Source organism: Ornithorhynchus anatinus, chromosome 18 (genome assembly GCF_004115215.2).
Source record: "Ornithorhynchus anatinus isolate Pmale09 chromosome 18, mOrnAna1.pri.v4, whole genome shotgun sequence".
Lineage (NCBI taxonomy): Eukaryota > Metazoa > Chordata > Mammalia > Monotremata > Ornithorhynchidae > Ornithorhynchus > Ornithorhynchus anatinus.
The window spans coordinates 1,430,960-1,447,588 of NC_041745.1; the positions used below are offsets into that span (position 1 = coordinate 1,430,960).

Genomic DNA, 16,629 nt, shown 5'->3' on the forward strand with positions numbered 1-16,629 from the left:
TTCTGACTTCCAGGCCCGGACTCTGTCCACTAGGCCATGCTGCCTCCCAGGCAGAATGGCCTTTTCCAAAAGTCTTGAGCGGCTGGGCTCTCTAGACTTTAAGATTGCTGTGGGCAGGGAATGTGTCTGTTCACCGTTATATTGTACTTTCCCAAACACTTAGTACGGCGCTCTGCACACAGTGAAGCACTCAAGAACTACGATCGATTGGTCGATTGATTGAACTGACTCTTGACAACGGGAGTCTGTCTGAGCCTGCACGGGGCAACTTCACATTAACAACTATCACCCCCAAAGAAAAAAGAGGCACCCCTTCCCTGATCTCCACCCCCCACCCCGTGCCCAGAAGCCCCGGGAAAGAGCAGTATAAACTGATTCAATGAGCGGAGACAAGAGATGATTTAATTGGCCTTTTGGCTGCCAGAGGACCAGAGGATCAGGCCAGAAGTCACCCAGGGTGTGGATCCGGACAAAGGGAACTGAATTTTGGCTGGGGCAGGTGGTGAGAGAAGGGGTTAGAGATCTCCCCCATCCTCTGGGTTAATCTAGATACCGTTACCTTCGATTGTTGCGGGGTGGGGCCTTCGTGTGGGTCTGCCTGATGCGATACAGGTCTGAGGATTTGGGGGGCTAGGGCAGCTTTCTGAGGTGCAGATGGATGCCAGTCTTGGACTTGAGGATCAGCTGTGAGATGGGCTCCGGAGGCCGGGAGTGGTCGGGTTCGAGTTGGAAGCGGAGCAGGGTCTGGACCACGGAAACCTTTATCTCATTCATGGCGAATTGCTGCCCGATACAGTTCCTGGAGGTCGGGGAGAGGGCATCGCTCAAGGACCAATCAGCCAATCGGTCGATCCGCCAGTCGATCAATCATTGGCATTTACTAAGCACCTCTTGAGTGCTGTACACTGTACTAAGCACCGGGTAGAGAACAACCAAAACCAGAGATGCACATTCCCTTCCTTCTAACGGAGGAAGACAGACAGCCACGATGAACAGAGAGTGGAAACGGGAAGCAAGGCAAGGAGCGGACAGGGTAGTGTGAACGTGCTGGAGGAAAGTATCAGAATAAATCAGAGTACATAATAATTAATAATTATGGTACTTGTTAAGCGCTTACTGTGTGCCAAGCACTTTTAAGTGCTGGGGCAGAGACAAGTTAGTCAGGTTGGACACAGTCCCTGTCCCAAATGGGGCTCACACTCTTAATTCCCATTTTACAGATGAGGGAAACAGAGGCCCAGAGAAGTGAAATGACTTGCCCGAGGTCACAAAGCAGACTTGTGGTGAAAGTCGGGATTAAAACCCATGACCCTCTGACTCCCAGGCCCCTGCTCTATCCACTAAACCACAGTGCTTCACAACAATGTACAACTGAACATTCCTATATGCATAAGAGCTGGGTTGGTAAATATAGAAGAGGTCAGAGTGGCTGGTGAGTTGTTGCAAATTGGGATGTGGAGACTGGGAAGCTCCGTGAGGTGGGGCTCAGGCAGACTAGTGGATGTTCTCTGAAAGGAATTGGAGAAATCTAGACGGGTGAGAAGGCAGAGGGTGGGAAGAGAGGGAGAACAGCGGTAGGATGTGGTCTAGTCGTCTAGACTGTAAGCTTGATGGGTGCAGGGAACGGGTCTACCAACTCTGTTGTACTGTATTCTTCCAAGAGCTCAGTACAGTGCTCTGCACACAGAAAGCGCTCAATAAATACCACTGATTGATTGATCCGGAAGGGAGGGGTGGCAGGTGTCATAGCCGGCAGCATTCCCGACGGCGGGGACCCAGCGAGGTTCACCTGGGTCCGGCGGAGAACGGTAAGAAAGCGTAGGGGTGCCTCTGGGATATATTCTCCGGGGTGAACCTCTGGGGGTCGAAGACCTGTGAGAAGATGGCCCAAGCTTAGGGTTATCCCCTCGGTTATTCCAGTCCACGGCTCCCAAATACCCCAATCCCAAAGGGAATCAGAGAGAGGACGCAGTCCTTACCCCTCACAGGACTCACATTCTAAGGGGGTGGAGGGGCAAGTCTCTTCACCCCATTGTCCAGATGAGGAGACCCAGAGAGCTTAAGTGACTTGCCCAAGGACACAGAGCAGGCCAGTGGCATCAGGGACCAGAACCCTGACTCCCAGTGCCGAGCTCATTCCACTAGGCCATGGTGCCTTGCTGGAACATTAAAGCTAATAACGAGGGAAATTGGCTTGATCTGGAGCAAGATAAGCTAGTTTGGGGCAGGGAATATGTCTGTTTATTGTTCTATTGTACTCTCCCAAGCACTTAGTGCAGCGCTCCGCACACAGTAAGCGCTCAATAAATGCGACTGCAGGAAGGTTTGAACCATGAATGAGGGCGCAGACCATAGCCACAGTTGGCCTCCCCATCCCACCCCCGGTTAATCACCACCTTTTATTTGCCCTGAGCCTGTGCTCCAGGGTGGCTGAGCAGACTGTAGCTCTCCCCGTCCCTGAATCTCAACCCAGAGGGAGCAGGCCCGGACCACCGTCTGGCCTGGCCGTCTGGGGCCGTCTGGGGCTGGCTTACCTCTGGGTCCTTCCATACAAGAGGATTCCGGTGGAGGGAATAAATGTGGATCCTGATGAAAGAGCCTGGGAAATAGACGGTGAGATCATAAGGTCCCTGGGAGGAGGGGTCAGCGGTAGAGGTGACTCCCAGTTCCCCCTTCCCAGCCTTTCCGCCACCATTCTTATCTCTTCTGGGAGCTCGGGTTGGTCAACGCCGCCCCAGGTTTTTCTCTTTTTTTCTTTGGTATCTGTTAAGTGCTTACGATGCGTCAAACACTGTCCTAAGCGCTGGGGTGGGTACAGGTTAAGTCGGACACGTTCCCTCTTCCGCCTGCAGTTCGCAGGCTAAGTGGGTTGAGGGGAGATGTGACGATAGTCTAGTTAGCTGGACTCATCCACAAGGCCAGTCGATTGGGATCAATTCTCATCTCTCCAAACATCTATCCCCTCCACCCCCTCCACCATTCATGAGGACCCATCCGCCTACGCTCTCACACACACATTTATTTCTATTAACGTCTGTCTCCCCGCTTAGACTGCAAGCTCACTGTGGGCAGGGAATGTGTCTGTTTATTGTTATACTGAACTCTCCCCAGGCAGGGTTCTGCACTAAGTATGCGCTCAAAAAATATGATTGAATGAATGAAAACGCACACACACACGTACACACACAGAGCCCACCCTCAAAGGTAACACGTATCCTTATGCCCTGTCCTACAGTGAATCATGCTTACACACACGTGAACATTTCAGACCCCCCGCAACTTCCATTCACACGAATACACTCCAGTAACCATCTCTCTCGGCATACGTTTCCCACCTTTGCCACTTTGGCTAGACTCCCATCACCCTTAAGGTTGTGTTTCTTACGTCCATTAGGCACTCAACGCAACACCGGGCATGCATTCGGTGACCAGTTCGGTGCCCTGCACCCGGCAGCCTCCCGGCACGTCGTCCTGCACGTCGTAGGCGCTCGGGAAATACTACTGACCGGTGGTTTGCTCGCTGGGACTCACAGCAACAGGGCACCCCGGGGGGGACCCCAAATGACCTTTTGGCAGAGAGCGTCCGTCGAAGAAGGTGATCGGCGAGCTGAGCTCTCTGGAAATGGCCGGCACCGGCGGGTAGAGACGCAGCGACTCTTTAATGAACATGGTGGTGAAGGTCAGCTGGGCCAGGTCTTCCCTAAAAGAAACAGCGTCCAGAGGCAGGGAGTTAGGGAAAGGGGCGTCTCTCATGGGAAAGAGTCAGGGGCAAATCCAGCCTTTGGAAATCCCTCCTGTGGGTCCTCAGTTCTGCTGTTTCACTGGTCACTTGCTCCCCTTCTAGACTGTAAGCAGTGTGGCCTAGTGGATTGAGCACCGGAATGGGAGTCGGAAGGACCTGGGTTCTAATCCTGGCTCCGCCACTTGTCAGCTGTGTGACTTTGGACAAGTTACTTCTCTTCTCTGGGCCTCAGTTACCTCATCTGAAAAATGGGGAATAAGACTGAGCCCCATGTGGGACAAGGACTGTGCTCACCTGAGAAGCTCGGTGGGACAATCTGATTACCCTGTAACTGCCCCAGGGCTTCGAACAGTGCTCTGCACATAATAAGCGCTTAACAAATGCCATAATTATTATTATTACCCCAGCGCTTAGTACAGTGACTGGCACATAGTAAACACTTAACAAATACCATGAGAAAGAAAAAAAGCTCATTTTGGAAAAGGAAGTTGTTCTATTGTACTGTCCCAAGCGCTTAGTTCAGTACTCTGTACACAGTAAGTGCTCTATAAATAGGACTGATTGACTGTGGTTAGGCCACTCCAGGTCATGAAAATCCTCCCCAAAGATTGCCCCCCTCCATCCAACTCCCACATTGTGTGTTGAGTCATTTCCCCCAAGTACCATCCTTAATCTTCCAGGGCCAAAACAAAGTGTCTTCCCTAAACACACCCACTTCTTTCCAATTGTCTTCTGTTTTATTAATGGCATTTGTTCAGCTCTTACTCTGTGCCAGGCTAAGCTAATCAAGTTGGGCATAGTCCATGTCCCACATGGCGCTCGCGGTCTTAACCCCCATTTTAAGATGGGGTAATTGAGGCCCAGAGAAGTGAAGTGACTTGCCCAAGGTCACACAGATAGACAAGTGGCAGAGCCGGGATTAGAATCCAAGTTCTTCTGATTCCCAGGCATATTCCCTATCCTCTAGGCTACGCCGCTTCCACCTAATAATAAAGGCATGAATTAAGCACCTGCTATGTGCCTAGCACTGCGGCAGCCATGGCATAATCAGATAAGACACGTTTCCTGCCCCATTCCGGTCCACAGTCTAAGAGGGAAAGGGTGCGGGGACCTTATTCTCATTTTACAGATGAGTAAACTGAGGCCCAGAGAGGTTAAGCGACTTGTCCAAGGGCACCCAGCAGGCTGGGGCAGAGCCAGGACTAGAACCCAGGTCTCCTGATTTCTGACCCCCTGCTCTTTCTGCTAGGCCCATATAATATTAATTATGGTATTTGTTAAGCGCCTTACTATGTGCCAGGACTGTACTAAGCACTGAGGTGGATAGAAGCAAATCAGGTTGGACACAATCCCTGTCTCTCGTGGGGTTCACAGTCTCAATCCTCATTTTAGGGATGAGGTAACTGAGGCACCGAGAAGTGAGGTGACCTGCCCAAGGTCATGCAACCCACCCATCCCGGCCCCGGCCCCCATTGCCTTTCTCATTCCCGATAGAAGAAGATTAGGCAACCACCTGCCGGGAGCCAGACAATCATTAGAAGCCCACTTGGATTTCCCTCTGGCTACTGCTCTCAAGTCATCTCCAAGAAGGAGGTCAAAAGGGTCCCTCACCATTGGACGGTGTCCCGTTCTCCCAGAATCTCCTGGGCCTCCTCGCGGCAGCGCTGCTGATGCTCGGGGTACAGGGCCAAGGCGTAGAGGATCCAGGAGATGGCACTGGCCGTGGTGTCGTGGCCCTCGAACATGAACGTGTCCACCTCGGCCCTCAGTTCCTCGTCGGACAGCCCCTTGCCCTCCTTTGTCTACCAACAAAGGAAGGCGAGTTCCCTTTAGGTGGAGTTTCTCATTTCCATTCACCACTCTGCATGTCCGGGGGAATTCATTCATTACAGTAAATGTTACTCTGGGCCTCAGCTCTGACTTGAGCACAGAGTTAGATGCAAGGTAATAATGTTGGTATTTGTTAAGCGCTTACTATGTGCAGAGCACTGTTCTAAGCGCTGGGGTAAACACAGGGGAATCAGGTTGTCCCACGTGGGGCTCACAGTCTTAATCCCCATTTTACAGATGAGGGAACTGAGGCACAGAGAAGTTAAGTGACTTGCCCAGAGTCACACAGCTGACAAGTGGCAGAGCTGGGATTTGAACTCATGAGCCCTGACTCCAAAGCCCGTGCTCTTAGGTAATCAGAGCTGAGCCAGTCCCTATGTTTCAAGGGCCTCACGGGTTAGGAGCTACCTATTTTCTAGCTAAAGACACTGAGGCCTCCAGGAGATTCAGTGACTTTGTCTTCTCCTTCTTCTCTGCTTGGGGATCTTGGCAATCCAGTGTTCCTCCTCTCCAACTCTGCCGGGTTTCTGGATCTGTGTCACTAGTCCCCCTCACCTCCTCAAGTTCTTACCTTGGCACAGAGGAGGATATCCAGGAAATCCAAGTGCCTCTTTGCTTGAATCGTTTCCAATTCGAATACATTCTGCAAGGTCTTCTTCCTCTCCGCAATCACTTGCTCTGGACCAGAAAAGCATCACCCCTTTAGACCTGATCCCCATTTGCAGAGAAACCAAAGAAACGGAAGCACAGTACAGACAGACCACGAGGATCCCTTCCCAGCCCCCTACCTCTAGATCAGCCCCCGGGTGGCTTAGTGGGTAGAGCATGGGCTTGTTCTTACATTCTCGGTCCTATCAATCAATCATTTAATTAATCTATCAGTGGTATTTATTGAGTGCTTACTGTGTGCAGAGCCCTGTACTAAGCACTTGGGAGAGAATAATACTTCAGGGTTGATAGACACATGTCAAATTGTACTTTCCAAGCACTTAGTACAGCGCTCTGCAGACAGTAAGCACTCAATAAATACGACTGAATGAATGAATGAATGAATGAATGAATGAATGAATTCCCTGCCCATAACTAGCCTACAGTCTAGAGGGAGAGAAAGACATTAATGTGAATAAATAGGCAATTTATGAGTCCCTGTTACTACATGCTCTCTACACTGTAAGCTTGCTGTGGGCAGAGATGTGTCTGTTTATTGTTATATTGTAATAATAATAATAGTAACAATTGTAGTATTTGTTAGGCACTTACTAAGGGCCAGGCACCGTACTAAGCGCTGGGGTGGTTACAAGCAAATCGAGTCGGCCACAGTCCCTGTCCCACGAGGGGCTCACAGTCTCAGTCCCCATTTTCTAATTGAGGGAACTGAGGCCCAGAGAAGTGAAGTGACTTGCCCGTGGTCACACAGCAGACAAGTGGCAAACCTGGGATTAGAACCCGTGACCCTGACTCTACGCACTACGCCATGCTGTTTCTTAAGCGTGTACTCCTCCAAGTGCTTAGTACAGTGCTCTGTACACAGTGAGCACTTAGTAAATACAATGGAATGAATGAATGACCATCCTGGTCAACTGGCTAAGTGGGGTGGCCTAAGAGGCGGCATTTTGGCCTGGGGTCCTGCGTACCTGAATGTTGGTGGGCTGTCTTGCAGGCCTGACGGAAGCATCGACCGAGCGGGCTGAGCCAGTAGATGAAGTTGTTGTGCTGATAGAACTTGAAGATCCTCTGGCTGACCATGGAAGTGAGGTTGTTCACGGCTTGGATATAGGCTTTGGAGTCACTGGATCAGAGGAAGAGAAGGGGCGGGAAGACGGATCTGTGGGCATGGAGCCCGGGGCTAAGGGCTGTGGAACCTGGGATCACTGGGGGGCTGAGTCAGTCGGTCGTATGTATTGAGCACTTCCTAGAATGATAATAATGACTATAATAACAATAATGATGGCATTTGTGAAGCTCTTCCTATGTGCCAGGCACTGTACTAAGTGCCGGGGTGGATGCAAGCAAATCAAGTTGGACACAATCCCTGTCCCACATGGGGCTCACAGTCTCAATCCCCATTTTACAGATGAGGTAACTGAGGCACAGAGAAGTCAAGTGATTTCCCCAGGTCCGTGGTCTATCCACTATGTCATGCTTCTTCCTGCAGAACATTGTACCGAGCACTTGGGAGAGTGTAATACAACTGTAAACAGACACATTCCCCGTCCACGATGAGATTACAGTCCGAAGGGAGGCGGGGTGTGAGGGTCCCGGGCTGACCTGTCCTTCTGACCGCTGCTGTTGTTGCTGAAGGAGCATTTCATGAGCGTGTCCAGGGTCATCAGGCTGACGTGCTGAAACAGCTCCAAAGTCTCTCCCTGGGCCGTCAGCTTCTCCCACTTGTCCTGTTATGAAAGATTATTAAAAGGGGCTGGATCAGGCAGGAAAGAAGAGGAGCACCTGAGGCCTAATGACTGGAGCATTCATTCAGTAGTATTTATTGAGCACTTACTATGTGCAGAGCACTGTACTAAGCGCTTGGAATGGACAAATCGGTAACAGATAGAGACAGTCCCCGCCCTTTGACGGGCTTACGGTCTAATCGGGGGAGACGGACAGACAAGAACAATAGCAATTAGTAGAATCGAGATAGCAATAAATAGCCGCTTCCTCACATCGATCAATCAATCGATGTTTTTTTTAGTGAGTTATATGTGCAGAGCACTGCACTAAGCATCCGGGACAGTTCAATACAACAGAATGAGCAGACATGTAATAAGAATAAAAATGACGATATTTGTTAAGCGCTTCCTACGTGTCGAGCACTGTTCTAAGCTCTGGGGTAGATACAAGATAATCAGGTTGGACAGAGTCCCTGTTTCACATTGGCCTCCCAGTCTTAACCCCGATTTTACAGATGAGTGAACTGAGTCCTAGAGAAATGAGATGACTTGCCCAAGGTCACGTAGCAGAGCCAGGATTAGAACTTAGGTCCTTCTGACTCCCAGGCCCATGCTCTACCCACTAAACCGTGTTGCTTCATTTGTTTATGCGTTTACTATGTGCCAAGTACTGTTCTAAGTGCTGGGGTAGATACAAGCTCATCGAGTTGGACACAGTCCCTGCCCCATATGAGGCTTCCAACCTTAACCCCCATTTTACAGACGAGGGAACTGAGGCCCATGGAAGGGAAGTGACTTGTCCAAGGTCACACAGCAGACAAATGGCAGAGCTGAGATTAGATCCAGGTCCTTCTGACTCCCGGTGGCCAACAAGGTTAGAGTCTAGCTTACATCTTACTGCCTCTCCCCGCCAACCCCCACCACCAGTCTGTGGGTGCTGGGCAGACCACAGCAGGCACCGAGGGCACCTCCCATCAGGACCCGGCACCCCAGCCCGACCAGAAAGGACTCACGGTGCCACCCGAACCAACAGCGTCTCCCTTAACTCCTCCTTGCAGCATCTCTGCCCCAACACCTGAGCCACCAGCTGGTCAGTCATCGGGTGTGGGTGATTCGAAGGCAGCAGAGTAGCAGAGAGAAGGGAGAAGTACCACAAACCCACTTACCAGCATGACATTGGTAGAGTCAGCCATGATCTTCACGTAGGGTCTCAGGATGCTGTAGTGAAATCCTGGTGTCAGCATCTTCCGGTGCTGGAACCACTTTTCCCCATTCAAGATCAGGAGCCCGTGTCCTTGGAGGGTCCAAATAGGGGATTAGAGCCCTGGGCACCCATGTGGCAGAGGGAAGGGGGCATCGAGAGGCCTCTCTCACATCCATTCATTCCGTTGAATTTATCGAGCGCTTACTGTGTGCGTTACACTGTACTAAGTACTTGGGAGAGTACGATATAACAATAAACAGATATATTCCCTGCCTACACGAGTTTACGGTCTAGGCGCGAAACTAGAGCCCCTGCTTCTCTATCAGGAGGAAGAGCAGTGGAACCAAGGAGATTTGAAACCAATGACCTAGTCTTGGCTTATAGGGAAAAGGCCAACAGGAGTTGCGGTGGGCAGAGCGAGGAGACCCTCCGAACATAGACCCTCATGGGTGAGAAACCCCCATTCCATTCCATTAATGATCACAGCCTCATCTCAAAGACTCTGAGCCCGTGTGGGTCAGGGACCGTGTCCCAGCTGATGATCTTGAATCTACCCCGGCACCTAGTACAGTGTTTGGTCCGTAGTAAGTGCTGAAAAATATCACCATTAATATTAGTAGTAATAGTACTAGAATAATAGAGAAGTAATCTATTCTAGGCTCTCCCTCTAGATCTTCCCTCTCTAGGCTGTATGCTCACTGTGGGCAGGGAACATGTTTATCAACTCTGTTACATTGTATTCACCCAAGTGCTTTGTGCAGTGCTCTGCCCACCATAAGGGCTCAATAAATATGCTTGATTGATTGATAATCATAGTAGTAGTAATCCTCCTGGCCTTGGGAGAGAGACTGTAAGCATTTTGAGGGCAAGGGACTCTGCCTTTTGCCTGGGCTTTACTCATCTATGGGCTTAGTACTGGACAGCTAGACTGTCAGCTCGTTGTGGGCAGGGAACGTGGCTGCTAATTGCTGTATTGTACTCTTCCAAGCGCTTAGTACATTGTTTTGCACACCAAAGGTGCTCAATAAATATGACTGAATAAATGAATGACAACCAGCTCTCTACACATGGTAGGAACTCAATCAACGTACTGTTGATGGACTGGGGTATGAGAAGTCTGAGGGATGGGGAATCTCCCCCCGATTGCCTTTCTGATGAAAAAAGACTCCAACTTCCTTCAGGAGGCAAGTGGCTTCACTGCCCAGAGGGAGGACTCAGTGGTCCTGGAAGGCAGCCTTCACCGCCCTAAAGGTGCTATTTATTGAGCGCCAACAGGGTGCCGTTCTCAGCGCTTGGGAGAATAGAATTGAGCCACTTTCCTTTCCCTGAGAAAGTTCCAGTCCAAGTTCCTTCTCTCAGCTCTGAGGGGTTGTGGGGGTCTTTCAGGATTCCCTTCTCCCCCCACCCCATCTGTGCATACCAATCCATGGGACAGCAAACCGGTATGCCGCCTTGTTCTTTGGATCTGCCGAGGGAAACGAAAAGAGAAGGCAACATTAGGGGAGGCTTGAAGGACATTCACCCACACTTCTAACCCAAGGCTTTTGGGGAGGGGCTCTGGGGGCTCTTTAAAGGCCAAAGGGATGGCGAGGCAAGGGGGAGCTGCTGGCTGGTCATCTCCAGAAGGATAGCCAGAAGTCACTCTTTGTGAGAAACATTGGGTGTGAATCCATTCCCTGGCTCTGAGCAGGGGGAATCCAGAACTGGAGTCTTGGAAAAGTGGGGAGAGGACATAGGATGAGAGCAAAGGGGTAGGAAGACTAGGAAAGAGCCTCAGAGAGTTGGCAGAGGATCAAAAATGAGGATCGGAGATCTGGTGGATTGGAGCAGGCTGTTTGGGCCTATCTGGAGAGAACCCTGCTCATCCGAGTCTTCTGGAACCCGGATTGGCTCCCTAAATCCCAGCTAAGCCAGGGGCTTCCTGATCCGCTAGAAACTTCAGCCCAAAAGGAGACCTCTTTCTCTAAGCTGCAAGTTTCAGCTAAAATTCTTCCAGCTGTGGTCCCCAACTTCTTAATTCACTTGGCCTGTGGCTCAGTCTCCTCATCTGTAAAAATGAGCATTCAGTACCCATCTCCCTTCCTACTTAAGACTGTGTGTCCATGTGGGACAGGAACATGGTTGCCGTGTCCGAACCGAGTAACTTGTATCTACTCCAGGGCTAAGAGTGGTGCCTGACACATAATAATCGCTTACTGAATACCGTAATTATCCTTATTTTAATGGTATTTGTTAAGCACTTACTTTGTGCCAGGCACTGTATTAAGTGCTGGGGTAGATACAAGCCAGTCAGGTACAGTGCCTGGTACATAGTAAGTGCTTAACAAATACCATTAAAAAAAAAAGGTGGGACCACGGCCCATGTCCCCCATGGGACTCACAGCTTTAATCCCCGTTTTACGGAGGAGGTATCTGAGGCAGAGAGAAAGGAAGCGATTTGCCCCAAGTCACATAGACAAGTTGCAGAGCTGGGATTATTGATTATAATTACCTCCTCGTTTCAACAGCACTTTCAAATAATCCGGGTGGTAGATGTTGAAAATGACTGCGAAGCTTCCGATCCACAGAGGAGTTCCAAAGGGGCAGTATTTTATCCATGAGTTGCTTTGACTCAACTCATTCTGTTTGGAGTGCAAAGTGAAAGGGTCTGGTCAGCAGTAAGCAGCAGTAAGGCATGCAGTATCGGAGACTTTCTTGTCCCGTCCCCATCTCACAAAAACCTGCCGCAGGCCCCTCTTCCTGTCCTCCGTCAGTCATGCGGTCGATCGATTGATCAACCAATATTTGCTGAGTGCCTTCTGAGCACTAAATACTTGGCAGGTGTAACACAGGCAAGACACATGGCCTCTACCCTCTAAAAGTTTCCGATCTATTCTGGGTGACAGACAAAAACGATTTACAAACAGTGAGAACAGTAATAGTGGTGGGAGGAGTAATAGTCTTCTGGTCTGTAAGCTCGTCGTGGGCAGGGAATGTGTCTGTTTATATTGTTGGGTTGTACTCTCCCAAGTGTTGAGTACAGTACACAGTTAGTGCTCAATAAATATGATTGATTGTCTACTTCAGTGCTTAGTACAGTGCCTGGCACATAATCAGCCCTCAACAAATACCATAAATAGTAGTAACCGCAGCAGCAGAAGCAGCACTTATTGAATTCCCATTTTTTTATGTTTTTTATTGTACTCGTTTAGCACTTACTGTGTTTCAGGCTCTGTAACAAGCACTGGTATAGAAACAAGCTAATCAGGTTGGGCATGGTTCATATCCCACATGGGACTCACAAATCTTAATTTCCATTTTACAGATGAGGAAACTGAGACCCAAAGAGGTAAAGTGATTTGCCCAAGGTCCCACGGCAGGCAAGTGGCAGAGGCAGGATTGGAACCCATGACCTTCTGACGCTCAGGCCCACAGGTGACCGCAGCCCAGTGCCAAAGTGCCATGGAAGCTGCTAACCTTCCCCTCCCACTGGGACCAGCTCTTGGCCAGCTTGGCCTAGTAGAAAGAACACGGGCCTGGAAGTCCGAGGATGTGGGTTCTAATCCTGGTTCTGCCGCTTGTCTGCCGCGTGACCTTGGGCAAGTCTCTTAACTTCTCTGTGCCCCAGTTACCTCATCTGTAAAATGGGGATTAAGACTGTGAGCCCCAAGCAGGACAAGGACTGCATCCGACCTGATTATCTTATATCTACTCTAGTGCTTAGAACGGGGCTTGGCATATAGTACGCGCTTAACAAATACCAACGTTATTATTATGAATGATTACTATTTTAATCTGGGATTTCCACCGGACCAGTCCGCCCTGCGGGATCCCCACCTGGCCCGCGAACTCAGGTCCCCTGTCTGTCAGATGACTTTTGCTCATTCCCCGAAATCCACAACAGGGCTGATCAAACAGAAGACAAACTTTGGCTACTAGAATAATCCTCACTGCCCCCTCTGGTCTACCCACTCCGCTGGTGAACCATTAATCCAAAGACCCTCCCTCTCCAAATGCTGGTTGCTCGTCTCTAAAGAGGGGAGTCAGGGAATAAGGGTCCAGCAGAGAGGGGGAGGGAGATGGGGGGGGACCAAAGGCCCAGAAAGAGGGGCGAAGAGGAGGTGTGAGGGGGGAGGAGAGGGCAAAGTTGAAGGACCAGGTATGTCTAGCACAACGACTGCTGGAAGGAGTTGTCTGTCCTCTGTTCCTCCTCCTTTTGCAGGCCTGGGAAACTCAGGGCCCTTCCCCACCACAGAAATGGGCAGAAATGGGGGTGAGCTGGAGCCAGAAATGGGGGACGGGGAACAGCCTGCAATTCCTCCTTCTCCAAGGGCAGGGGCCTGGAAGGAAAAACAGGAAAAGGAAACAGAAACAAAGACACAGTCAGAGAAACACCAAAACGGAAAGATGAAGAGAGTTGGGGAGAGAGACTGAGAGAGGTGGCAAGCACTGGTCCTACTCCTGCCCGCTAGAACTAAAGGACCTTTGCCCTGGCTTCGGAGAAGCAGCGTGGCTCAGTGGAAAGAGCACGGGTTTTGGAGTCAGGGCTCATGAGTTCGAATCCCAGCTCTGCCACTTGTCGGCTGTGTGACTGTGGGCGAGTCACTTAACTTCTCTGTGCCTCAGTTCCCTCATCTGTAAAATGGGGATTAAGACCGTGAGCCCCACGTGGGACAACCTGATTCCCCTATGTCTACCCCAGCGCTTAGAACAGTGCTCGGCACATAGTAAGCGCTTAACAAATACCAACATTATTATTATTCCTTTATTCCTAATCTCTCACCGAGACCAAATTTGGCCCTTTATAAAAATGTCCTAGGAGCTCTCTTCCGAGCCGAAACTGGTCCACAGTGAACCTCAAGGCTTTGCCTAATAAAAATAATATCCATATTATTATTATTGATTATAATATTTATGAAGTGCTCTGATAAGCCCTGGGATAGATAGAATCGGATAAGACACAGTCCCTGTTGCACATGGGGCTCATAACTCAAGGAAGAGGGAGAAAAGGTATGGAATACCCATTTTATAGATGAGAAAACAGGCTCAGAGAACATACTGAACTTGCCCAAGGTCATACAGCAGGCAGATGGTGGAGCCGGGATTAGAACCCAAGTTCCCAGACTCCCAGGCCTGGGCTCTTTCCACTAGGCCACACTGCTGCTTCCTGGGGCTCCTGAATCCCCTTGAGGGACAAGGCTAAATTTGACCAGTACCAGACCCACCCCTTCATCCCACTTCCCACAATGTTCACCTCATCTCCAGCCACCTGGGACTCCCCTCCACAAATAAATAGAGAAGTGGCATGACCTAGTGGAAAGAGCCCGGGCCTGGGAGTCAGAGGACCTGGATTCTAATCCCAGTTCTGCCGCTTGTCTTCTGTGTGATCTTGGGCAAGTCACTTGGCTTCTCTGTATTTCAGTTCCCTCATCTCTAAAATGGGGGTGAAGACTGTGAGCCCCAAGTGGGACAAGGACTGTCTGTATCTTACCCGATTATCTTGTATCTACCTCCGTGCTTAGAACTGTGCCTGGCACGTAGTACATGCTTAACAAATACTGCGATTGTTATTATTCTCTGTGCCTCCGTTTCCTCATCTGTAAAATGGAGATCCAATCCCTGTTCTCCCTCCTACTTAGACCGGGAGCCCCGAGAGGGAGAGGGATGAAGTCCAACTTGATAAATTTGTATAACCTCAGGATTACAAAGTGCTTAAAGTAAAAAGAAAAAATCGATCACCATCTGTTCCAAACCCCTGGCACCGTTAGCCTTTTCTGAGCCTGAGGGTCTCCTCACGAGAGCAGAGCAAGTGCCTGGGACCCCCGGCTCCAATCTAAGACTCTCTGCTGAACTGCAAGCCCAAAGCACCCCAGCACATCGCCATATTGGGCCAACATTCACAGGGGGTGGCCATGCCAGGAATCAACCAATCAGTCATATTTATTGAGCGCTTACTGTGTGCAGAGCACTGCACTAGGCACTTTGGGAAAGTACAATAGAACAATAGAACTGACACATTCACTAGAGAGGCAGGCTGGGGAGCGGAGGATGGGAGAGGAGCCCCTCTCCAGGGGCAGAGGCTGCCGGAGGCCGGGAGGTCCAGAGGCAGATTAGAAGACAACAACCAGAAAAACAGAGGAGAAAGTAAGTTCATTACGGACAGGGACGTATCTGTTAATTCTGTTGTGTTGTAATAATAATAATTAGTAATTACGGTACTTGTTTAGCGCTTATTATGTGCCAAGCCCTGTTTGCTCTCCCAAGTGCTTAGTACAGTGTTCTGCATATAGTAAGAGCTTAATAAATACCACTGATTGATTAATTAATTGTTTGAGAACGGAAATCTTGGCCCATTGTGGCAGAGGGTGCGTGCTATCTGGTCCGGACCCACCCGCAGACGTGGAAAGGACCTGAGCAAGAGCCTCTGGTCCATAGCCTGTCTCGCGCGTACGCGTGGGTGACCACCCTCCACTCCCTTTACCTGGAAGAGGTGTCCGAACAGCCAGTGGGGTGGGGGTCCGGGAAACTGGGCAGTGGTCTTGAGCAGCTTCTGCCTCCGGAGGAAAAGCTGGGTCCCCTTGATGAGGGCCAGGGCCAGGGCCAGGAAGAGCAGCGCTGGCCAGGCCGAGGGCCCCTTGTCCATCTCCCCGTCCATTCTGGAGACCATGGTGTGGGTTCCTTGGTGTCTGACCCAGGACTGCACCCCCGGACCCGAGGGACCCGAAGGACCTGTCTGGGGGCTGGACCGAGGGGCCGCCCTCAGCACCACCTACCAGCAGCACGTGCACGAAAGTCAGACGCTGCCAAGGTGGGAAGCACCTGCACTCACTTGAGGCCAGTGGCCTTTGCCCCGGGGAGGTGGGGAGAAAGAGGTGGGCAGTGGGCGATCAAGGCCACCAGCAGTGGCAAGGGCCCTCGGGGGGGGAGGGAGGACTGGAGGTGCTCGTCGTGAGCAGGGAATGTGCTTAGTGTTATATTCTCCCCTCCCAAGCTTTCAGACAGTGCTCTGCACAAAGTAAGTGCTCAAATACGATTGCATAATAATCATTACGGTATTTGTTCAGCGCTTATTATGTGTCAGGCACTTCACTAAGCGCTGGATAGAAGCAGTCGGATCCCTGTCCCACATGGGGCTCACAGTCTCAATCCCCGTTTTGCAGATGAGGTCACTGAGGCAGAGAGAAGCGAAAAGACTTGTCCAAGGTCACATAGCAGACAAGGGGCAGAGCTGGCATTAGAACCCATGACCTTCTGACTCCCAGATCCGTGCCTTATGCATTATGCCATGCTGATTGCATGAGGTGGGGGGAGGGTCAGGGGTTTCCTGACACTTGGTGAGATCTCCCAACCCCAGGAAGGGGATCGGGGGCTGGAATGACTAGGGGCGCCCACTACCTCTTTCCGGCCCTGGCAAACAAGATAAAATGAAGCCCCCCACCCCCTAATCAGTGGTGTCTCGTGCCCCAGTTCCCCCTGGGGGTACA

General features: G+C 50.7%; 1 protein-coding gene across 1 annotated transcript; it reads right to left on the reverse strand.

Annotated features, from left to right (window-relative positions):
* Positions 1 to 375: 375 nt before the first annotated feature.
* LOC100092213 (cytochrome P450 4B1-like) lies at positions 376 to 15,878 on the reverse strand. The gene is made up of 12 exons (XM_001520832.6): positions 15,627 to 15,878; positions 11,658 to 11,787; positions 10,587 to 10,631; positions 9,129 to 9,256; positions 7,841 to 7,965; positions 7,207 to 7,361; positions 6,144 to 6,250; positions 5,354 to 5,544; positions 3,567 to 3,700; positions 2,535 to 2,599; positions 1,790 to 1,872; positions 376 to 799 (listed from the first exon to the last, which is right to left on the reverse strand). The coding sequence occupies exons 1-12, from the start codon at positions 15,810 to 15,812 to the stop codon at positions 631 to 633; spliced, it is 1,518 nt and encodes a 505-aa protein (XP_001520882.3). The 5' UTR covers positions 15,813 to 15,878; the 3' UTR covers positions 376 to 630.
* Positions 15,879 to 16,629: the final 751 nt, after the last annotated feature.